The sequence below is a fragment of the Macrobrachium nipponense genome, chromosome 1 (assembly GCF_015104395.2).
Source record: "Macrobrachium nipponense isolate FS-2020 chromosome 1, ASM1510439v2, whole genome shotgun sequence".
In the NCBI taxonomy this organism is placed as follows: domain Eukaryota; kingdom Metazoa; phylum Arthropoda; class Malacostraca; order Decapoda; family Palaemonidae; genus Macrobrachium; species Macrobrachium nipponense.
In genome coordinates this window covers 140,581,385-140,606,881 of record NC_087200.1, presented here as the reverse complement: position 1 = coordinate 140,606,881, position 25,497 = coordinate 140,581,385, and the positions used below count along the sequence as shown (strand labels likewise).

Genomic DNA, 25,497 nt, shown 5'->3' with positions numbered 1-25,497 from the left:
AAAATGTTATTTTCAAAATTCACCGTAATTCTAAATATTGCTCTAGAGACTTCCAATTTGTTTCAAAATTAAGAAAAAATAAAATGATTGAACTATTACGATACTGTAAGAGTTTTAGATTAGAATTGCAGATTTTGACCATTTTCGGACGAGTTAAATTTGACCGAATGTCGAAATTTTTATATATTTTATTTTTTTATATGCACATATTTCGGAGATGGAAAAAGCTACAACCTTCAATTATTTTTTATTGTATTCTACATGAATTTTCGCACATTTTGATATATGTAACTCTATAAAAAGGGCTAATATGAAATGGAGCAAATATTAGGATAATGCGATGTACGTATTTCGGGAGACTTGCGGCCGCGAATCGGCGCGGCGGAGTGAAGGTAAATATATTTTTCAAAAAATTCACCATAAATCACAATATTGTTTTTAGAGACTTCAATTTGTTTCGAAATGAAGAAAAATGACGGAATATTACTAGGCCGTAAGAGTTTTAGCTTACAATTGCGTTTTTCAACTATTTCGGAAGAGTCAAATTTGCCCCACCGAACGAAAGGTTGTTTTTTTCTATTTATCGTGATTTATATGCAAATATTTCGATAAAAGAGAAAAAGCTACAACCTTCAATCCTTTTTAGTTGTATTCTACATGAAATTGCGCACATATTCATATATAAAAACTTTATGTAACAGCTAATTTTAAATGGTGCAAACATTTCGACAATCGCACAAAAAAAAATTCTGAATTTTTTCGGAAGAGTTACCGCGCGAACGTAAGGAAAATGTTTTTTTTTTTGTTTTTTTTTTTTTCATAAATTCACCATAAATCGAAATATTGTGCTAGAGACTTCCAAGTCGTTGCAAAATGAAGGTAAATGATTGAATATTACTAGAATATAAGAGTTTTAGCTTACAATTGCGTTTTTCAACCATTTCGGTAGAAGTCAAAGTTGACCGAAAGTTGAAATTTTTGCACTTAACGTTATTTATATGAAAATATTTCGAAACTGATAAAAGCTACAACCATGGGGTTGTTTTTAATTGTATTGTGCATGAAATTGCGCACATTTACATATATAAAACTTTATGTAACGGCAAATTTTTAAAAGGGGTGGCAAAACATTAGGACAATCGCACGAAAAAAAATTTATCGAAGAGTTATCGCACGAACGTAAGGAAAAAGTTTTTTCATAAATTCACCATAAATCGAAATAATTGTGCTAGAGACGTCCAATTTGTTGCAAAATGAAGGCAAATGATTGAATATTACTATAATATTATAATTTTAGCTTACAATTGCGTTTCTCGACCATTTCTGTAGAGTCAAAGTTGACCGAAGATTGAAATTTTGGCACTCATCGTTTATTTATATGGAAATATTTTCAAAAAAAAACTGATAAAAGCTACAATGAATGAGTATTTTTTTGTTGTATTTTACATGAAATTGCGCACATTTTCATATATAATACTTCATGTAAAGGATAATTTAAAATGGTGCAAAAATTATGTCAAAGTGACGAAATAATTTCCGAGATGTGTCACTGATACTTTTTAGTGCGATAAGAAAGAAATTCGCGCTTGCGCGCCTGCGTAGCGATTGTAAACAAAACAATACCTTGATCCGTGAACTCCCAGCATCCCCCAAGGCGCGTGATACAAAAGTTTTCAGCTGGTAGGCCTATAAGTATTTTCCGCGAATTTTTAAAAAAACTTTTTTTGAGCCGACGTATGATACGTCCAATCGGCATACGGGAGACATTTTGACTCGACGTTTAATACGTCCAAATCGGCGTAAGAGGGATAACTGCTTCTTTATTTGTGATTGTCTCATTATTAGGTCCCCTATATGCATATAGCTTTCCTTCTCTGTCTCCATTTATTTTATTGATTCAAATTTATCAGAGTTAAATACCATCCTATTTACCTCTGCCCAATCATATACTTTGTTAAGGCTCTTTCTTTTGTAGCGCGTTCCTATCGTCATCACAAGTAATTTCTCTACTTATTTTTGTGTCATCCGCGAAACTACTCACTACCGTCCTAACATTACTGCCTATGTCTGCAATCATAATAACAAACAGTATTGCAGCTAAAACACCCGTGAACCTTGTGGCACACCGGATATTACCTTAGCTTCATCCGATTTCTCATCGGTTGCAATAACTATCTGTTTTCTGTTGTGTAAAAATTCTTTTAACCATCTTCCACTTTATCCACGATATTATGTTTTCTAATTTTCTTTGCTAATATATTATGATCTACCTTGTCAAAAGCTTTTGCAAAGTCTAGATAAACCACATCTGTTTCTTTTCCGCTTTTCATATTTTTGTATATGTTCTCACGGTGGACTAACAGTTGGGTTTGTGTACTTTTTCCGGGTACAAAACCATGTTTTCCTATATTAAACAAATTATACTTTATTAAATGTTTCATAATATTTTTCTTCATTACCCTTTCATACATTTTCATAATATGTGATGTTAGACTCACAGGCCTATAATTACTTGCCTCTAGTCTTGATCCACTTTTGAAAGTACTATGGGTAATATAAGCTAATTTGTGCTCATCATAAATGTTGCCTGTATCTACACTTTGTCTGAATAATATTGCAAGTGGCTTTGTAATAGAATGAACTACTTTCTTTAACAAAATAGCAGGGACACCATCAAGCCCAGCTGCAGCTCCATTTTTAATTTCATTAATAGCCTGCCCAATATCAGCTTCATTAATATCTATGTCTACTAAATATTCACTATTTTCACCCCTTACTTCTGTATCATTATCTTTATTATCAATTCTAGGGCTGAATTCTCTCTTATATCTTTCTGCCAATATGTTGCATATTTCCTTTTTTTTCATTTGTTAATATCCCTTCAATTCTTAGAGGGCCTATTTCTAATCATCTTTTATTCATCTTTTTTGCATAAGAGTACAATAGTTTGGGATTTTGCTTGATATTTACTTGGGTTTTTTCTTCCAAGTCCCATTTTTCATTTTCTTTTGATTGTATAATCTTTTGTTCTGTCATTTCTATCTTACTTTTTAGTTTCATCACTTTCCATGCATTTTTTTCTTTTGCAAGACTTTTTTTTCCACTTTCTGATTTTCTGGAATAAGATCCCTCTGTCTCTTGGTATGCATGACTGATGCTTACTTTTCTTCTTCGGTATATATTTATCCACTATTTTCGCTAATATTTTATATAATATCTCCGTATTTACCTTTATATCATCATTTACGAAAATATTATCCCAATCTTTGTTTAATTCTTCATTTATTTCTGACCATTTTATATTTTTACTATAGAAGTTGTATTTTCCATATCCTTCCCACTTTTTCATTTGCTTATCTCCGTTTTCACTTGCTTTGGAATGGACTGTTAATTCTATGACATTATGGTCTGAAATACTCACATTATAAACTATCATTTCTTTAACATTAATTCACCTTGTTCACAAATACTAGGTCTAAAGTATTTTCCTTTCTTGTTGGCAGGTGATTTATTTGTTGAATGTTGTATTCTAGTAGCATATCTAATAGCTTTTCGAATTGCCTCTCATCTTCTGCACTACTATTACTCTCTTTTTTATATGTATAAATACAATCACAATCTCCTATTCGTTCTTTCCAGTCTACGAAAGGAAAGTTAAAGTCTCTGAATAGAAGAATAGTCCAGTCTTTGTGATTTCTACATATATCATCCAATTTTTCTATTATTGTGTCAAACTCCTTAGTATTAGGGGGTCTATATATTACTATGTTCATTATTTTTTCAGGTTCAAATTCTACCGCTATTAGTTCACATTCTGAGTTACTATATTTCTCATATATTTTTCCTTGTTTTTTGTCTCTCCCATATATCACGGTTGCCCCTTGATTCCTATTTTTTCTATCTGATCTATAAGTTTGGAACCCTTTTATTTGATCGTCATTACCAGTCTCTTGGGAATACCAGGTTTCACTTATATTCATTATATCTATTTTCTTTTCTATTTGGGTTAGTTCTTCTAAGTACTCTATTTTTCTTTTTGAGTTACTCGTAACTAAACCCTGCGCATTCATCACTATGATGTTTTGCGTGTTATCTCCTTCATTTAATATGGGTAATAATAAGGATTTTCCCATGTCTCTTTCCTGTTCTGGTATGTTGTTCTTTTCTTCATTTCCAGAAATTCTGACATTAAAAATCCAACTTTTCCAAAATATTTTATCTTCCTTCATCATAATTATTCATTTTGTGTCTGAATCTGCAATTTTCTCCGTATCTGCAATATCCTCCAGCATCGTACATACAGTATTTATCTCTTGAGCTGTAGTATCTTGGAGCTGATGCTTGGAAATTCTTTGCTGACACTCCATATCGTGGTGATGCTTGCTTTTTCCCTTCACCTCATGTTTTTTGTTCCTCTATTTGTTTATTTTATATTTTGGATTTTATTATTTAATTGATTATTTAATTGATTTTGATTCATGGCTACAAGGTGCATATATTTACATTTTTTTTGTTGAACTTACATCCTTTTCCTTCTTTTAGGTTTTTGCATATTTTTGGATGTAGATCTCTGCAATCATCCTCATAGCCGTCTAGGTATGCACATTTACCATAGATTTCATAGTTGTGACATACCTTGGGATGTTTGTAGTAACATCTTTCTCCGAAATTGAAATTCCCTCTTTTCAAAAGGGTGCAGAATTTGTCTTTCATGTCTATTTTTTCCTCTTTCCTATCAGTGTGCAGATCTGGGTAGAGCCTCTTCGGGATTTTATTTTGAGTTATGTCGTAATTTATTTCTTCATATGTATGCTGCTTGAATGCCTCATATGTAGTATCAATGAGTATCTCTGCATTCATACTCTTGTCTTGTTCTTTATTTTCCTTATTTTTTTCTGTCATTTCAGTTTTGTTTTCTTCTCTTCCATTTTCCTCTTTTCCTTCTTCCTCTTCTTCTTCATCCACAACTATTTGCACATTAAGTCTTGATTTAATAACATTGTCTATCCATGATACACATGTTGAGCAAAAGACTCTGGTATCCTTACTCATATTTTGCATTACTTCAGCACATTGAGGATGCATTGGAATGTTGCATGCAGAACATTTTCTGATCAGGTTTTGTGGATTAACTATACTATACCACACCTTACACAGTTTGCCTGCTTTTGGCATTCTTTTTCCTATTGCATCAATTAGTATATTCACAATATTCACCTTATTCATTTTCTTTGTCGAAATATGTTGATTGATGTAAATTTTCTTTACAAGTCTCCTGACCACTTGGAATTTATTTGGAACTTCAATTGTTTTCAAGATGTTTTCTGTTAATTTGTTCCAGTTTGAAGGAACATATCCTTCTAATATGTCTATGAATGCTTTTGTACCTTTTTGATTAGGGCTGTTATTGATCTCATAGATGAGAAATGACAACTCCCTTCCTGCTTGCTCAGCATATTGCGTATCTGCTAGACACGCAAGATTTCGCCATTATTTTCCACAGTTGGAACTTACTGCCATCTTGATCTGATTTACAATATTTCACTTGATAAACTAACTAAGTAGACAATTTATCCTACTATTTTCACACTAACCTTATCACCGACAGTTCATGAACACTTCTAGATATTTTTATTTTTCTATTTCTAGACGTATGTTATACGCGTGATATCTGTTGATTAATCAGACTGTGCGCGGGTACGTCTCCCCAAGCAAAATGGCACTACGAGAGAGAGAGAGAGAGAGAGAGAGAGAGAGAGAGAGAGAGAGAGAGAGAGAGAGAGAGAGAGAGAGAGAGAGAGAGAGTTATCCTTATTTTGAAAGAGTAAAATGAAAAGATTATTGTAGTATTTCTCTAAAATACTATCACATATGATTTTTGTAATTACAATTATTATTAGCATTATTATTATCATTTGAAAATATTAATAAACATATTATACATACATGTACTATAAAAATCTCAAATCTCAGTAGAGAGAGAGAGAGAGAGAGAGAGAGAGAGAGAGAGAGAGAGAGAGAGAGAGAGAGAGAGAGAGAGCACACTCCCCTCCAGTTACATTATGTGATATATTTGACAGCTGTTGGACCTCAATTTGGTACCTGGAGTTTGGAAGAAAGATGCGTGAAGACTGGGATTTCCTTCATTCTTACATGATTTTATAATTTATAAACTAAAATCTTATTAATTCACAATAGTACTTTCTTTAATGAATTGATTGCTCTTAACATTTATATTATTTGAAAATTAGTAAATTATTTATTTATCATACATAAAACATACATCTCTGTAAGAAAGAGAGAGAGAGAATTATTATTGTTATTATGTGATATCATTTAATCTTATTAAACTTACTAATACATTATTGATCAATATTAATATTTAAAAATTAGTAAATCATTTCTGTTTCATAAAAATGCATTTACTCATGAAAATAACATAAAAATACAATTTGGATTATGTATCTTCGGAAAAAAAAAAAAAAAAAAAAACACAAATAGGCGAATTTCCCGCAAATAATGGGTAGATAAGGTCCACAGAGGAATCCGCGAATCCGGAGAACTCAAATACAGGGGAACCCACTGTATACAAAACACACTCACCCATACTCATATATATATATATATATATATATATCATATATATATATATATATATATATTATATATATATATATAAATAATATAATATACTGTTGTTCTTGTAGTGTTAGAATTCTCTAGCACTATATTTTATCAATGACAAAATTGTTAGGTTCAAATTTCTGTATATGGGCATCAGTGTTCAAAGGAGAGTAAAGTACAATACAGAGAAAACAGTTTTCTCTCTCTCTCTCTCTCTCTCTCTCTCTCTCTCTCTCTCTCTCTCTCTCTCTCTCTCTCTTTTACACGACTTACTAAAAGGGATAATTTGATTAAGAAAATGGTGATACCAATAAATTTCATCATGTCTTTATATATTTTCCTTTATCGAGGTAATGAAACTGCCACCGTTGTCAAATACGAAATCTTAGGACCGGAAATTACTGGCAACCCATTCAGAATCATTACACATATCTTACTTTATTGTCTTCACCTTCACCTTGTTAGCCCTGTTTTCGTTTTCATCATTCTCACTGTCGGATGAATTTTCAGCAATGTCTGTTGTGTAAGAATTTTGTACATAACTTTCATTTCGAATATGGTACTTGTGCATTCTTTCATGAATGAAAGTTAGTGCATTCGATATCTAACCTCTTGTTCTATAACGTTCCAGTACATTTTTTTTATATTCCAGTGGGAATAATGTCAATAAACTACAATTACATACTCATCTTTTTCCTTTGCGCTAGAGCTGGAAAAGAAAAGCAGAGAAGAAAACAACTCACGACTGATGCTAAGTCATCGAAAGACCAAAAATCCGGGCAAGTGAACGACCAGCCAGCAGCGTGTTGTTCTCGCTACATAGCTAAGTTGCCAAGTAATTGGCGAATTCCCACATTAGATATAGAAAATCAGGAACATTATGATAAAAGGGGTTCGGGAGTGTTTTTGTTTGGATAAGGTCAACACTTCCTCGGACCTAGAGAGAATACATTATAGAGGATTTACCTTGAAAGAAAGGCAGGAAAAGTCAATCTTATATATACCTACAAAACGTTGCGCTCAAAACATCTGCTCCCTGTAAATATACGTAGTAAACGGCTCAGGTAACGTTAGGGAAAAATAGAATATAAAAAGAGAGAAAGATCAACTGATAGAGAAAAAAATAACAGAGTAAAGAAGAGAGAGAGAGAGAGAGATCAACTGATAGAGAAAAAAATAAGAGTAAAGAAGAGAGAGAGAGAAGAGAGAGAGAGAAGAGAGAGAGAGAGAGAGAGAGAGAGAGAGAGAGAGAGAGTTGCCTGAAGCAACTATAACCCAAACAAGCAGCGGTGTTTAGCATTCTAGCAGCAATTTAAAAAATGCATTTACCTTCTTTAAAATAAAGCTCCGAAATAACCTTTCACCGCCCATTGGAAACTATACTCTGTTTTTTTTTCATCTGTCCATCCGCCAGTGGTGGTTTTTGTATGGTAACACTGCTTCCCGGGCTTGAAATAGTTACGCTGTGTAAGTTTTAGGTAAATAAAGGATATCTGGTTGTACATTTGCAACTGAAAAGTGTTTTTATAATTTACTGTATGCGAATTACACCGTTAATATTCGAAATAGGATATTGTTATTATGTCGAATGTAAGCTGCCTTTTCGGGGTGGCGAATGGAACAGCCAGACGCAAATTCCATCAAACAGATGCTAAACCAAGTTACGTCATATCGTATCTGGCTGAAACGCACTTTATAAAAATTAAAACAAAAAAAAAAAAAAAAAAAAAAAAAAAACAATACATACTGATATACTTACGTATAATGAAGTAATACGTTGACATCTTGCCGTAGTGAACAGCGAGAGAAGCCATTTTCCCGCCACTGCGTCTGGCTGTTCCATTCGCCACCCCGAAAAGGGAGCTTACATTCAACAATAACAACAATAACCTATTTCAAATTATAATGGTGTCATTTCGCATACAGTAAAAATTATTAAAACACTTTTCAGTTGCAATTGTACACCCGATATCCTTTTATTTACCTAAAACTTACACGTAGCGTAAAACTATTTAAAGCCCGGACGCAGTGTTACCATACAAAACCCCACAGCCGGTGGGGAGATATGAAAAAAAAAAACAGAGTATAGACATTCCAGTGACAAGGTGTTGTTGTAATGAACTACCCCCCAAAATGGGTGGTAGAAGGAATATCATCATTAATCGCCACCCAATAAGGAAGACCAAAAGGCAGCGATAGAAAAAGACCTTCCTACTAAGAGGAGGAGACATTCTTTGAAGGATATCAACAGAAAGTAGAGAAGGAGAAGCAAAATAGCAATGAGATAGTGAGGGTGTGTACCTTATCAGCCATGGGGAAGAAAGACTTCAATCATCAACATATTGTCACATTACAACACTTCGCCTCAAGCAGACGATAACAGCGCCATTAAACCCTCAATACGGTGTTCCCCGTATTCATGGCGGTTGGGTACCAGACACCCCCGCGAATAGCTTGAACCCGCGAATAGTTATAACTCCCCTCTAAAAATGCTTATATTTGCCTATCTTGAAAGTTCAAATACCAAATGTATACTTAAAGTATCACCCTACATCAAATATATCATTGAATTGGTATTATCAATATCATATCAAAGTCATCTGAAACATTTTACCATTAGAAAGAGAGAGAGAGAGAGAGAGAGAGAGAGAGAGAGAGAGAGGAGAGAGAGAGAGAGAGAGAGTGAGCTTATCTCTGTTCTCTCAGAAAATACTTCTAACGCTTCCTGTGAAACAGAGGGAGAGAGTTACCACAATGACATACATATCTTGTGAGGCAAAAGAGAGAGAGAGAGAGAGAGAGAGAGAGAGAGAGAGAGAGAGAGAGAGAGAGAGAGAGAGAGAGAGAATTATCAATATTCAAAAGTGAGATGGATAGATTACTGTATTTCTTCAAAATACTGTCACATAATATGAATTTTGTAATTAGTTATATTAATATTATTATTATTATATTTGAAATTATTAACCCGTAAATGCCTATTGGACGTATTTTACGACGACGAAAATTGTCTGTCGGGCGCTTAATTGACGTAAAATAAGTTGATGCTAAAATTTTTTTTTAAATATTTGCGTAAAAATAGTTATAGGCCTACTTGGCAAAAAATTTTGAATCGCACTCCTTGAGGGATGCTGGGAGTTCTTTCTTCTCACATTAAAAAGCATCAGCGACACATCTCAGAAATTATTTAGTCACTTTGTCGTAATTTTTACTTCATTTTATATTAGCTGTTACATCGAGTTTTATATATGGAATGTGTGTAATTTCATGTAGAATACAACAAAAACAACCCATGGTTGTAACTTTTATCAGTTTTGAAATATTTTCATATAAATAACGATAAGTGCCAAAATTTCAACCTTTGGTCAACTTTGACTCGACCGAAATGGTCAAAAAACGCAATTGTAAGCTAAAACTCTTACATTCTAGTGATATTCAATCATTCAACTTCATTTTGCAACAAATTGGAAGTCTCGATTTATGGTGAATTTTTGAAAAAATTTTTTTACTTACGTCCGCGCGGTAACTGCCGAAAAAATCAGAAATTCTTTTGTCGGATTGTCATAATGTTTCCACCATTTTATATTTGCCTTTACGTAAAGTTTTATATATGAAAATGTGCGCAACAAAAAACAACCCATGGTTGTAGCTTTTGTCAGTTTTGAAATATTTTCATATAAATAACGATAAGTGCCAAAATTTTAACCTTTGGTCAACTTTGACGCGACCAAAATAGTAAAAAAAACGCAATTGTAAGCTAAAACTCTTACATTCTAGTAATATTCAATTATCTACCTTCATTTTGCAACAAATAGGAAGTCTCTAGCACAATATTTTGATTTATGGTGAATTTATTACAAAAACTTTTTCCTTACGTCAGCACGGTAACTGTTGAAAAATCAGAAATTCTTCCGTCAGTTTGTCGTGTTTGTCGTAATGTTTGCACCGTTTTATATTAGCCGTTACATAAAGTTTTATATATGAAAATGTGCACAATTTCATGTAGAATACAACAATAAACAACCCATTGTTGTAGATTTTATCCGTTTTAAAATATTTTCATATAAATAACGATGTGCCAAAATTTCAACCTTCGGTCAAATTTGAATCTATCAAAATGGTCGAAAAACATAAATGTAAGCTGAAACTTACATTCTAGTAATATTCAATCATTTACCTTTATTTTGCAACAAATTGGAAGTCTCTAGCACAATATTTCGATTTATGGTGAATTTTTGAAAAAAACCTTTTCCCTTACGAAAAAATAAAAAATTCCTTCGTCGGATTGTTGTAATGTTTGCACCGTTTTATATTAGCCATTACATAATGTTTTATATATGAAAATGAGCGCAATTTCATGTAGAATACAATAATAAACAACCCATTGTTGTAGCTTTTATCAGTTTTGAAATATTTTCATATAAATAACGATAAGTGCCAAAATTTCAACCTATGACTTGACCGAAATGGTAAAAAAACGCAAATGTAAGCTAAAACTCTTACATTCTACTAATACTCAATCATTTACCTTCATTTTGCAACAAATTGGAAGCCTCTAGCACAATATTTCAATTTATGGTGAATTTTTTAATAAAACATTTTCCTTATGTCCGAGCAGTAACTCTGCCGAAAAAATCAGAAATTCTTTCGTCGGATTGTCGTAATGTTTGCACCGTTTTATATTAGCCGTTATACAAAGTTTTATATATGAAAATGTGCGCAATTTCATGTAGAATACAACAATAAACAAGCCATTGTTGTAGCTTTTATAAGTTTTGAAATATTTTCATATAACGATAAATAGGGATAATTCGAACTTCGGTCAACTTTAACGCGACCGAAATGGTCGAAAACTGCATTTGTAAGCTACAACACTTACAGTCTAGTAATATTCAATCAATTAACCTTCATTGGGCAACTAACGGAAAGTCTCTAGCACAATATTTCGATTTATGGTGAATTTAAAAAAAAAAAAAAATTTAATGTCCATGCGTTACGAATTCATGCATCATATTGTGATAATATTTTCTCGTGTTGCTTTGATAGTTTTACAATTTGTTATATACCAAAACCATTGCAATTTAGAGTACAATACAACGAAAAAAAATTAAATCATTAGCTATAACCGTTTTGCTCACAGCGCGATTTGTATACAATCATATATAAAAAATATTTTCGCCCTGTCATATATTCCAATATTTATATATGATAGTACTTTTTTTCATTTCTGAAATACCGGCTTGACGTTTAAGGGTTCATAAAACATATAATGCATATACTATAAAAATTCTCGCGTCTCAGTAAGAGAGAGAGAGAGAGAGAGAGAAATACCGGCTTGACGTTTAAGGGTTCATAAACATATAATGCATATACTATAAAAATTCTCGCGTCTCAGTGAGAGAGAGAGAGAGAGAGAGAGAGAGAGAGAGAGAGAGAGAGAGAGAGAGAGAGAGAGAGAGAGAGAGACTGGGATTTCCTTCAGCCTTACAATCTTTTAAATTTATAAACTTAAATCTTACTAATGGACTATGGTATTTTCTTAGTGAATTGATATTATTGCTGTTTACATTAATATTAATATTTGAAAATGGTAAATCATTTATCTATCATACAAAAACACATACATCTCCATAAGAGAGAGAATTTGTATTTTTATTATGTTATATCATTTAATCTTATTAATTAAACTTACTAATACAGAATTGATCAATATTAATATTAAAAAATTATTAAATCATTTTTGTATCATAAAAATGTATTTAGTCATGAAAATAACATCAAAATACACTAATTGAATTTCCCGCAAATAATGGGTAGATATGGTCCAGAGAGAAATCCGTGAATCAGTGAGTCTGCGAATCCAGAGAACGTGAATAAAGGGGTCCCACTGTACTAACTAAGCTTGTATATCTTAAACTGTGTAAATATTCAGTTGATGTTAATGAAATAAGAAAAAAACTGTGCTGTTTTTCCAAGCCTCCTGAAACTTGAAAGAATTTCTACAAGAATCCCGAGACTTTCAAGATTTTCTACAAGAATCCTAATACTTCAAAGATTTTCTGCAAGAATCCTGAGACTACTAGAATCTATAATCTACAATAAATAAAAGACAAAGAATAAAAAGCCATTACAAAGGTGACCTACAGTAAAAATGAAAAATAAAAGCAATAACAATAAATGTATACATTACTTTGGTACAGAGGAAAAAGCTTTTTCTTACAATTCCAAGAGATCTGGAAACCACTCCTGAGCCAGCCAGTAAGAAGCATTTAGTGTTATCTTGAAGTTTTGATGAGATTGGAACTTGCTGATGACCTCTCTCACCATCTTGAACAGAGGAATGGCTTACAAGTCCTTGTCTGACTAGTTTGTCAGCATTGCATCTGTTGCCCATGTGAGAGGATCCAGGGCTGGTGAGCAGTAAAAGGGGAGGCGATGATTCTTGGCTGTAGCAAAGAGGTTCAGTATTAGTTTGCCCCACAACTTCCAAAGGTCAAGACACACTAGTGGATCTAGTTGGTAACCCCCTTCTCATACAGGACAGAGTTGTGTTGTCTGAGTGGACTGTTATTACTTTGTTACTGACCTCTGTAGAAAAGGCTTTCAATCCACAGTGTATGGCTATTAATTCCTTTACATTTATGTGCCAGCTCTTTTATTCTGCAATCCAAACTCCTGAGACTTCCTTGTCTCCCAGGAGTGCTCCCCAACCTAGGTGTGAGGCATCTGAATAAAACACTAGGTCGGGGCTCAGAGGAAAGAGAGATTTCCCTTCCAAAAGTCTTGCTCTTGAATTCCACCATACAGGTCCTCCTTTATTTCTGCTATTACTGGGAACACAAAGAAATCTGGACGCTTCTTCAGATTCCAGTTGATTCTGAGGAAAAATTGCAGGTTCCTCACGTGCTACAGACCCAGCGTTACAAATTATGCAAAGGATGAAAGCGTTCACAGAAGGCTCATCCAATCCTTTGCAGAACAAGACTGAAGGGAAATTCTTTATTTTCGAAAGGCAGGCATCAACCCTTTTGGGAGAGCTATTTCTTTAGAAGAGACTAACCGAGACTTCTCTAAATTTATTAGAAAACCCAGTTATTGGGCTAATGCCAGGGTTTTCTGCAGGTCATCTGTACATTTCAACCTTGTCTGAGAGTGAACTAGCCAGTCGTCAAGGTAGAGAGAGATCTTCACACCTATTAGGTGTAGCCACTTTGCAACGGGGGCTACAACCCGGGTAAACACCTGGGGAGCTGTGGAAAGGCTGAAGCACAGTGCCCTGAACTGGTAAATTCTGTTCTGGAAAACGAATCTCAGGAACTTTCTTGATTTTGGGTGAATACATACTATATGGAAGTACATGTCCTCCCTATCAATTGAGATCATCCAGTCTCCCTGGTGACTTGAGCACAATACTGTCTAATTTGTTTCCATTTAGAACTTGGTCTTTGACACGAACAAGTTCAAGGAACTCACGTCCAGAACTGGTCTCCAGTCCCCCTGAGGCCTAGGGGACCACGAAAAGACGGTTGTAAAACCCTTTTTAGTGGGACCCTCTACTACTACTACAATAGCCCTCTTTTCTAACAGAGATGTCACTTCTTGGGCAAGAGCTAAGAATTTCTCTGAGTTGGCAGAGTAAGCTGTCAAACTAAATGGATAGGTGGCTAAGGGAGGGTTTTGAGAGATGGGAATGGTGTACCCTTCTTTAAGAACCTTCACGACCAGTAGTTCTACCTCTCTCACTTCCCAGCTCTGACAAAACTGAAGGAACCTTGTTCCTACTGAAGCATGGAGAACTTGCTTCTCATTTCTTGAAAGAAGATTTATTTGAAGTCGACTTCTTGATTTCTCGAGGATTAAAGGAGGATTAAAGCAGGCATTCCCTCAAGCTCTGGGAAACCTCTTGACTTACCTCTGCAACAAAAGGGCTGATACCGAGTAGCAGACAAAGCAGCAGCATGAACATGACTGGTGGTCGTCTCCCTAGGGCGTTTAGCAGACTGCACCAAAAGATCTTGAGCAGATTTCTTCTGAAAATCAGAAGAAATCTGCAGAACTGTGGACTCGAGAAACAAGTGCTTACTATCAAGCGGTAAGAACAGAAGAGTAGATCTCTGGGAGCAGGTTATTTCTTTGGTGGTAAAGGAGCACCAAAGCTCCCTCTTCTTGAGGATGCCTAGGGTGAATAGTGATCCTAATTCAAGGCACCCATCCGTAATGCCATTATCAAGGCAAAAGATCTCTCTGAGCAAGTCAGATACAGATTCCTCCCAAGATGGAAGCACACCACTTAATCTTGCGAGCTACAGCTCCTACAACACATCAATCTAAATAACTCATACCCTCCAAAACACACAAAATGTTTTTCGGAGGGTGGTCCATTTCTGAAGACAAAAACATAACATTGGCTGAGTTGAAGGCTGATCTCCTGGAAGAGTCAATAAGACCAGAGAAGTTCCCCCTGGGAGGCAGCAGAAACTCTCAGGGCCAGAGGTTCCCGTCTCATACGAACGATGCCTCCTGGTAACAGCTTAGGAGGAGGGAAACATAAGTTGACTTTCCCTTGCTCTCTCTTCTCCAGTCACAAGTTCATTTCTTTCAAAGCCTTCTTGCCTGATACTAAAACCCCAACTTAGGAAGCTTGGAGGTATCCTCTACCTGGTTATCCATTCTGTAAATAGAAGTCGGGGGGGCTGGCTATGCTGGTGAAAAGAAACCAGAAAAATTTGCTAACAGATAATGAAGCAAAGATGAAAATGCTGTTGGGGTATCTTTATTTACTTCCTCTTCTACTTCTTCTGAGGAGATAAGAGATAAGGACCCAAAATCCTATAAGTTTCTGTTGAATATCCACCATAGAAGGATCAGCAGAAGTTTGCATTCTTGATGGAAGTGAAGGTACTGCTGGTGGCACAGAAGGCGCCAATAAAGCCAATGAAGACTCGGAGGCCAGTGGGAACTCTTGTGGTGCCAGTGAGCTTATGAGGTAGCTGAACTGAGGAGGGAATACGAGCCGATGGGCGCTCTGGCACCACTGGGAGATTTGAACACTTCTGAGGCCTAGAAGAACTTTCGATTGGCACTGAATACACTGATACTGACACAGGAGCCCCCATTTTACTCTGAGCGTCTACGGACTCGGACACCGACTGTCTGGTTGATGAGCAATGAGCAGGATGGGTACCCAGTGCCAACACACTCTTAGATACTGTCTTCAGTGAGGCATCACCCAATGGTACTACACTAGAATGTTCCAAAGACTTTCTAGCACTTCTTTGGAGCATACTGCACATCCTTAGTAGGAATTATTTTGGGAAAAACGCTCCGGACTGTCCCAGAAACTACACCATGGGCGTTGCTTGGGAAGGAGATCATTGCTTGGGAAGGAGATCACAATCCTTCTTGGAAGGCATGGGAGAAAGCAAAACCTTCCTCACTATTCTTTTCAAAGGATGAGATTCATCCCTAAAGCGCCATTGGAGGCTAGGCGACGCTTCATCTGAGCTAGATGCACTGGCAGAAAAACAACAATTCCTTTGAGACGCCTTTCCACCGGTGCTCTGTTGATACCTGAGATACTACAACAGGCTTGACTGAGGGGGTGACTGCACCAGTATGACTCCTCCCAGGTGTAAGGGAGTTTGACAAGGACCTTTGCATAGGAGAATCAGTGGGATGAGCAGCCACCTCCTCCACTGCACTAGGACTTGCAGAAACACACTCATTGATTTTACCTACCTTATCCATGAAAACTTTGACAACACCTAATTGTTCCATGGCCTGTAACACTAAAGAAATGTTCTAGTCTACTCGCGACTCGAGGCTGGCAACAGGATCGGGCATGGGTGCAAGGAAGCCAGGGTTAGGATCAGGTTGTAAAGCTTGAGACACAGGAACAGATGTGATAGAAGGACAATGACAAACACATTAACATCAGCCTGACTAACTAAGTACTGCCTACCACTAGCTCTAACAGAAGCCTTTCTCTTTTTATCTCTATCAAGCTTTTTCATATGAGCCATGTAAGTACTCCACACACTATCCACCCAACTCTCACATTCATTACACAAGTTAACTGCGGCGAACAATTATGGCCCTTACAACTAACACAAATTGAATGCGGATCATATCAATCTTTGATTAACCTAGAATTGCAGCCTTTGCTGCAATATCTTACGCTTTATGTACTCAATGGTTTCTAGCGCAAACAAAGTCTAGCCTAGGTTTAACAAAAGCAAGACAAAATTGAAATACTGGATTCCTAAACAAGCTAATCAATGCCAAGTGGCTACCAATGGTAAGAGCACTTCACCAAATACCAGAGAGACAAATTTTGAAGATTCTACCAGATTCAAATTCACTGCTAGGAAGGCATCTTTATGTTCGTAAGTGGCTAAGAACAACTGTCTTTGTTTACTGGGTTGGTTCTACGCTTCCCTGGTGGTGGCGGCGTCGTCACCTAACCAAAAACAATAGAGCGCTCCCATGAATATTGAATTCTAGCTGCCGCGGCATAGTGAAGCTATAGCTATGTAATCACTTTGTATGTTGTATACATAAAAATACAGATATAGGGCTCAAAGAAAAATACAATACAGACTGAATTCTGTCTAAAATTTCACGTTTTTCAGCATTAGGCTTCCTCCCCATTGAAGATGTCAAAGAGGCTTATGATGATTTAATAGATGTTGAAGAAATACTTGCTGAATTCATAGCTTACTCTTACTTGACTTATATAGAGAGACCTACCTACATTTCCAACAGCTGTATGCAATGTTAATCAGCGTACTATTCTTCAATATCTACTAAGAACAAATAATGCTGCACAGGGGTTTCTTTCTGCAATTCAGTGTATGGTGTGTGGAGCACATTTGAAAATTTGGAAATTAATCAAAACTATGAAAGAGGAAGGGTTTGTAAGGGTAAGAACTCAAATTCTTAAGGGAGATCTCTAAAATTCATGCATGTAATACAAAAAAAAAAATAACTGAATGCCTCAAAATATTTGTCACTGAATATGGTTCAATAAGATAATTATTTTCTGGGTTCGACCTGTGTCTGCCGGTGACAAATCCCTGTAGCTCATTTTTCAAGTATAAATATATCCTAAATATACCAGAGAAAAAGCTATCATGGTATGCTGAAGTTACTACCCTCAGCGTGAGCACCCCAAAGGGCGTCGGTGTAAGTAAAGGGGCGAAGTGGAAGTCACTACTCACAGGCCCTCTGCCAATTAGAAGATTCCTCCTCCAAAAACCCCTCCACGGTGGGAGCCATTACAAGCGTCACCCACCTTACCTTCCTCTCACTACTACTACTAATACCCACGTGCGTCTCTCCTTCCTGTATTAGTGACTGAGTGCAATCCACGCTTTTGGTACTGCTCCCAGGATTTAAGCTGTCTTTGCGATGTCGACTGCAGAACTTCCCTCCACACCTAAGTTGATTACTCCAATTTACGTGTTTGTAACTTTTATGGTTGAGATGTTTTCCATAGTCGCCTTCGGCCCCTCAGAAAAAGTATTGTGGGCGCCGTCGGCTGGACCGCCATTTTGGGAGCGTCATCAAAACACGAATGAATTTCACACACTAACTCCACAGAAATTTTTTCATATATGTTAGGCATTAGGTGCTTTTAAGGACTATGATTTTCATTTCACTAAAAGGTTGGATGAGTTGCCCCGCCGCCCCCTAGATCAACCTAGCCTAGGCTAGGCCTAGGAAGGTAGGCTAGATGTCTCTTCCCTGGTACCCTTACACGCAACCCTACTTCCCCCTGTCCGTGCTATGATACTAGCAGGGAGGATGTCAAAATAGAGAGCTTCTCTATCATTGAGATGTTGGATCTTCCTCCTTACCGGGAATTCGGTTTAATAGGATTGGTTGAGGACCACCCGCCCTGCCGGTCTAGATCGAAATTTTCTATTTAGTAGGTTTTGTCGAGGACCACCGTCCACCTCAGTCTGGCAGGGGAGGTCAGTTGGCCTACCCTGTCCAATTCTGTTGTGATCTCGGAAACTTAAAATGGATCCATACGGGGTACACTCACCTTTTTTACCTAATTTCCTTGCAACTCTTCCATTATACCTCTCTATGAATATTTTGTATTATTAGTATTTATATTGTTTATGTGATATTGTAAATACCAGTCTGGTACGCCTTGGCCTAACCCGGCATAGCCTCCCAATCGAGAGCGACCACCGACCAACCGCGACGGGCCATGAGCCAGTCGGCCTGCTCCCTATAAGGAGTAGGCTACATAGCCTTGGTAAAGGTCTATCTCTGATCGAGTGGGTGGCCAGGCGATCATGACCGGCCACATATACCAACCCCCTCCCTCACTAGTGGGTGTGGGGGGGAGGGCTATTGGTATTAATCAGAAAGTTAACCCCTTATGTCTCAAACAGCTCCGCCGACTTACAGCAGGTAGTATACCGCACCAGTTGGCGGACGTAGCTCCGGATTGTACATTATATAGCTCCGTCGCTAGGTGTTTCGTTCTCCTTCCCCCTCCCCCGGTATGGATTCGGGCTGGGAGTTACACTCCCCCTAATTTAGTGAGTGCAGGTTCAGAGAAATTTTCCTTCCTGATCCACCGCTCCAGCCCTTTTCCTCCGGCATTATAGGGGACATTAGAAGACGATTCATTTAGTATACAGAGCTTCGAGGACTACTCTATAGATAGCTCCGGACTCATAAGGTACCGATGGAGTGTGACTCACCCTCACACTCATTGACGGAGCATTACAGGGTGTTGCCGAAGCTCTAATTTCACCCTTATTCCCTGCTTCGGTGGGGGAAGTACGGTAGATCAGTGTTCAGCTACGGTAATATGTAGCCTTCTGACTCAGCCGTACGCAACAGAGAAAGGGAAAATTTTCCCCCTCTCCGGCACCAGTGTACCTCAGATCCCGCATAACGAACCGGTATCTATCCTCTGAGGACGGAATTGAGATCAGGCAAATACAACCAAAGAAATTTCTTTATTCATTGTAGTTATTTGAAAATACTTAGCTAATAAATCTTGACCCATCTAAATTCAGGTGCATGCTCTCTTCGGAGTTGTCTCCGTCGCCGAAGTTCGGTGCTCATAAATAAATTACATTTACAGATGGTTCGTTGCCAGGCAGATGGGTGCCCCGTTCGCATGCCAACTGTGCTGTGCAGTTGGAAAATTATATGGTCTGGCACCCCATTGCATGCACGGTGTGCTATGAGATGGTGTCAATCATGATTGATGAGCAGGTAAGTATTTCGTTGCATCATTGAGATACAAGTCCTGTTATAATGACTTAATAAGCTGTTATACACTCTATTTCCAGGTAGAATATTGATTCGGTTCCTCCCTGACAGGCTGATCAAGACGCTCGGCATGAGGCGAGGGTAGCCCTCAGGAAATGGGTTGTGGGGTTCGGAAAGAATGCGCCGAAGGGACAACCCTATGTTCTAGATGCCGGACTATGCTCCCTTCTGTTCCAGGGAGCCACAGCCACCACGGCGGTTCCGGCGGATGTGGCCGAGCCCCTCATTAAAGGTTTCCGGATGGCAACCATGCCGGTCCCCGACAACCAGGACGACTTGATTGAGGAAGTGGTGGCCATTAACATCAATACGGAGCCCATGGTCACGGAGGAACAGGTAGGTGGGGAGGTAAGTGAGGCGAGTCTGATCTCAAGTCCTACTCATTCTTCCTCTTCTTTCCTGGGCTTCTCCACGCCCACCCCTCCTAGTGTAGGAGCACTTTCCGTCGCTCCTAAAGTTAAAACTCTTAAAACAAAGACCCTAAGAAAGGGTACTAAACCAGCGGCGACGGAGTTGTCTTCAGCCCCACAGCCGTCGACTTCTTCCGCACAGTCACCTGCTGCCAGGAACCCTTCCCCTACTATGGGGATGGGTTTAAAGACCACCGATCCTAAGGCGGCGGAGTCTGGACTTGAACTAGAAGCCTTCACTAACCTTCTATTGTCGAAGGTTAGCGGAGTGATTGACCAGAGGCTTGAGGCGATATGACTCGCCTCAGTCCCAGACACCTCCGGCCAGGGATTTACGTCTCTGACCGAGAGGATCAAACTGCTAGAGGATATGCTTACCAGACTTCTCCACTCCGGGACCCCAGCACTATCCATGATGGTGCCGGATGCGTCCAAGCTTCCTCCCTTTGACAAAGAAAACCCATGAAACCCATGGCGGTTAGCACTGCATGCCTCTCGGATGGGAAGCTAACGATTGAAGGGTGCGGAACCCACCCGATCGAGGATTTTGAACTATTTCCTCCAGGGCTCCAGTTTCCATTCCTCGGATTTGTAAGACTAGCAAAACATGCGCTAGTCAGGGTGGATAAAGTCCCGAAGGAGACAGTGATCTTCCCGAGGGAACAAGCCCAAGCTACTTGGGTCCGCACCCTTTCCGAATGGGGTTACGTTAATACAAAGCTAACGCCGCACAAGGGCAGTTTTACGATGTTTGTGACCCCGGACGGAATTCCGTCACCATGTACGTCTAAGGTGGCGGAATTGACGCTGCAAGCTGCGGCGGAGGAGAAACCTCTACCAGCACTGAGAGAGACGGAGGCTACCTCCCTTCTCTTGCCCTCCGGATTGGACTTTTGGAAGGACACATCAGTTATGTTTACTACAGGTAAACTTGACCCGGACTGCGCTTCCGACCTGTTCTCACAGAAGCTGCCTAGGATTCCGGACCACTTAGTGAAAACGGAATTCGAGGCAAGGACCAGGCTAGCATCCACGTATATTGAAGAGCAAGTATTCAGGGTCCTAACAAAAGCACTCTTGCAGACGTTCCAGGCGGACCTATACAAATTTGCAGTGGCGAGATGAGCTTGTAGGAAGCACGTCCTGGCGGGTGCCTCTATAAAACATGAGCCTAATAGGCTCATTAACTCATCAGTATGGGGAGAGGACCTTTTCCCAAAAGAGGAGGTTAACAACATCCTCCAAGAGGCATCCAGAGCCAACCAGAGTCTTCGGGTTCGTTGGGGTCTCCCCTTCAAATGACAGTTTGAGGCGCCCGGACACCAAGTCAGAACCAAGAAGAAGGCAAGGAGGTACAATCCTTACCAAGGCTCTCGTCCACAGGCAATAATGCAAGCAGTGCCAGTATCCCAGGTCGGCAAACCGTCAACTTCTAAGGCGCACCCTCAACAACAGTTTGCCCAAGTGCAAACTCCTCCGGCCCCACAGCCATCTACCTCTTCAGACATAGTGACCTCCCCAGCCTTTAACCCTACCTATGAAGCGCGAGACCTCTTTCGCTCCTATAATAGACATGCCGGAAGTAGCTGGGCCAGAGGTGGTCCCCGGCTACAAAGCGGATCAAGAGGTAGGGGCTTCTGCCGAGGTAGAGGCACCAGACCTGCATCCAACCAGTGAGAGTCCGCAGGTAGGAGGGAGATTGTATCTCTTCCGGGACCGATGGACCTTCAGTCCATGGGGCCACAGTATAGTCTCGAATGGCCTGGGGTGGAAATGGGAGAAAGGGCCCCTTCCAACAATCAGTTTTTATCAGAAGCCTACGGCAGACCTTATAGACTATACCAAAGATCTCCTCCAGAAAAAGGCCATAAAGGTGGGGCGCCTAAAATTTCAAGGACGTGTGTTCAGCGTCCCCAAGAAGGACTCAGGCAAAAGAAGGGTGATTCTGGACTTGTCCCGTCTCAACTCATACATTCACTGCGACAAGCTCCGCATGCTGACCATCTCGCAGATACGGACCTTACTTCCCCGTGGGGGCGTCACCACCTCTATCAATCTTACAGACGCTTACTAATAAAACCTGAAAAATGAGATTAGGTGCATCATGCATGTGTGGTTTTCAGCTACAGCAAAGGAAAGAGGTCAGTCCATGTATGGGTATCATTCAATGCACATTTCTGTTAAACTGGCTCCTCCCTCCTCTCTTCTATTAAGTCATCATAGCCCCTAATTAGGCTCTAGATATCAGCAAGCCTGAGCCTGATGTGGAGGATTTTATCTATGGACAAGAGCACGGACCTGAAGGTTAGTCATGATGATGTGGAGGTACAAAAAGCTCATTACAGAGGATCTACAAGAACTTCAGAGAGAGAGCAGCAACAAATAACAGCCGAAGAAGTGTCACCCAGACCAAGCTGGAACAAACCTTGCTACAAACCTGCTGAATAACTATGTTGTCTCTCTCTTTAGGCATAATTTAAAATGCAAGCAAAAATAAACATTGTTTGACAGCTTTCAGTTAGAAAGCAGCACAGCAAAACTCAAGAAAGCAGCAGAGAAAAAGAGAAACAACCCCAGAAGCAGAGTTGCTTGCCTTTTTAATATCTCACCTCCTCTTCAACACCCTCACCAACATGTGCAATCAATTCTTCCAATTAGCACAATTTTATCTACTACATATTTACATTTTTTACAATTTCTGCTTACTAGGCTAGTTAAATCAAAATGAAATTGCATTTATTTGTAATTTTGGGGTCTGGAACACATTAATTCCCACTATTTATTATGGAAAAAATTAGGTTGGTAAGGGCAGCCTTCTGGAACAGATTAGGTCTGTTACTGAAGGTATAGGGTTCCAATAATCAACCAACACTCAATTCAACGTTGATGGAGAAATGGGTACAACAGAAGGTCAAGAAGGGAAGTCAGGAATAATACAAATGACCAGGCAACATGTCGGTGATAATTTCCCTTAAGATTATAATGATATACTATCATACACAGTAGCTACTTATCAAACAATAATGGGCAGTGGCAATAAGTATAGACCAGAAAGCTGATTTCAGTGTAATCAGCTTTCTGGTATAATCATACATTCCTTGTTCAGTGATGTATTTAACTACAGAATATTAAGACTGGTAAAAGAGATTGTTTTTGTAAATACACTAAACAATGAAGACACTGCTTTAAAACAATAAATATCTTCACTTTTAAACAAAACCTAACAACCATCAATGCTATAACACTATTAAAAATAACATACATTTGGCTGTTGAGATGTGACGACATTGAAATGGTAGTTTGAGAGATTGTCCTGCATCATGCCTTGCACTGCTTCCATGACGATGTGAGATCCATGGGTACTAAGGCCAATAATCCCTATGTCAATTTTTCTCTTCTGTTGATGAGCCTCTTTCACATTCTTCAACTGTTCAATCTGTTGCTTTACTATCTTTTCTACAACTGCCAAATAATGTAAAGCAGTCAGCATTTACAAATATAATTCATCAAAAAATTTCCTAAATACAGTTATAAAGTGATGTATATTGACCATCATCATCCAACTACTGTTCTACCTATACTACCGTAGAACTTACTATGTGTAAATTTGCAAGTTATGTCCTTGTTTCAGATATAATATTATTATAAGTTAAGATTTACCAGCCCAATGAGTCTAACTAGACTCTTACAGTGCTGGCCCGAAAACATTCAGGAGGAAATTATTAAAAAAAATATCCACATAAAATGCATGTCTACAAAGTGGGATGGGATGGTATGGTAGTTAATGAATTACAATAAATTAATGATAAATGAGGATGATTGTTAAATGATAGATGAGGTTGGAATTAAAAATATGAATTGAACTTATACAAGACTGAAATAAATGAAAAATGTCAAGTCATCTATTTTAGGGGGGAAACACTGTTTTGGAATAACTGAATATGTACTGCTTGCTGACTGGTAAAGTTAATACTTTGGCATTGGGGAGTTTATAATCATACTGATCATGGCTAAAATAACTTCAAGCAGTCAGCATTTACAATGATAATTCATCAGCATCTACGAAATTTCATAACCACAAAATCAGAAAGTGATGTGTTAAGCTACAGGATATGGCTTTACAAGTTATGCCTTTGTCTTGTGATGTGTTAAGCTACAGGATATGGCTTTACAAGTTATGCCTTTGTCTTGGAAGGGCTTATAGCAGACTATCCGGACTAGTGACTGACCATACATATGCATTTGATTAAAATGGTATTTCATTTATATTGCCTACAAGATAAGATTTTGCAAGCTATGCCCTTGTGTTGTAAGGGTTCATGGTAGACTATAGTTACTGAGTAGTGACTGACCATAAATATGCACCTGACAAAGGTATTTCATTTACAGTATGCATCTTTGGTGATCACCTTTATGATACGTGTATTAAATTTATAGTACTAAGTACAGGCAATTGATTATCTAGTGCCGTAATGCACCGATTTCTGGTTATTAGCGGCAATATTGGAGTATTGGCGCTGATAAGGTCAGCTTACGAAGTACTGGCGTAGTTTCTAAATTCATTGTTCATTATGGAAACATTGCCATATCCAGGTGCCAAGATTATTTACATATCAATAAATATTTCCTTTCCAAGATGCTATACTTGAAATAAATTAAATTAAAATTGAGTAGATTTATTCAATGTATCAGATAATTATTCTGCTAAATAAGGAAAATATATACCCATTGTTCCACAAAATTTTAATTCTATTCTCAACTTTAGCTTCGTGACAGCATATGCATTTTGGAGTTGGCTTTGCTGCTGCTCGACCAAACATATTGTACTCCACTGGGGTACCATCATTTCATCTTCTACAGCCGATAAATGATACATTAAGGCTTTAATATTCTTTAATAGCAATGTATAGTTTAACTAATTCTATCCTATGATCAATCAAACAATTTGCACAACACATTTAGTGGGCATAAATTTTACTTCTAATTTTCACACCTGATTAGCCTAGGTGTATTTTCAGCAGTATACTCTCTCGGTTACGTAATGTGAAAGAATATTTAAATCGACAATATCTATACAGTGGAACCTCGACATACAGAAGTCCCAACTTGAGAAAAATTCAAGTTACGAAAGCAATTACGAAGATTTTTTTGCCTCTGCACA

The 25,497-nt window shown here is 38.1% G+C and overlaps 1 protein-coding gene across 6 annotated transcripts in view; it reads right to left on the bottom strand.

Moving 5' to 3' along the window:
- Positions 1–25,497, bottom strand: part of LOC135219688 (uncharacterized) — a 221,448-nt gene that overhangs the window by 118,462 nt on the left and 77,489 nt on the right. For 5 of the 6 annotated variants that reach the window (XR_010315492.1, XM_064256642.1, XM_064256644.1 and 2 more), the window contains exon 2: positions 23,599–23,798. The exons of the other annotated variant lie outside the window; for it this stretch is intronic. Coding sequence is in view for 4 of the 5 variants with exons in the window: in XM_064256642.1 (XP_064112712.1) it covers positions 23,599–23,798 (200 nt within the window). In the remaining variant the exon portion in view is untranslated. The remainder of the gene's footprint in view (positions 1–23,598; positions 23,799–25,497) is intronic. 6 annotated transcript variants of the gene reach the window in all.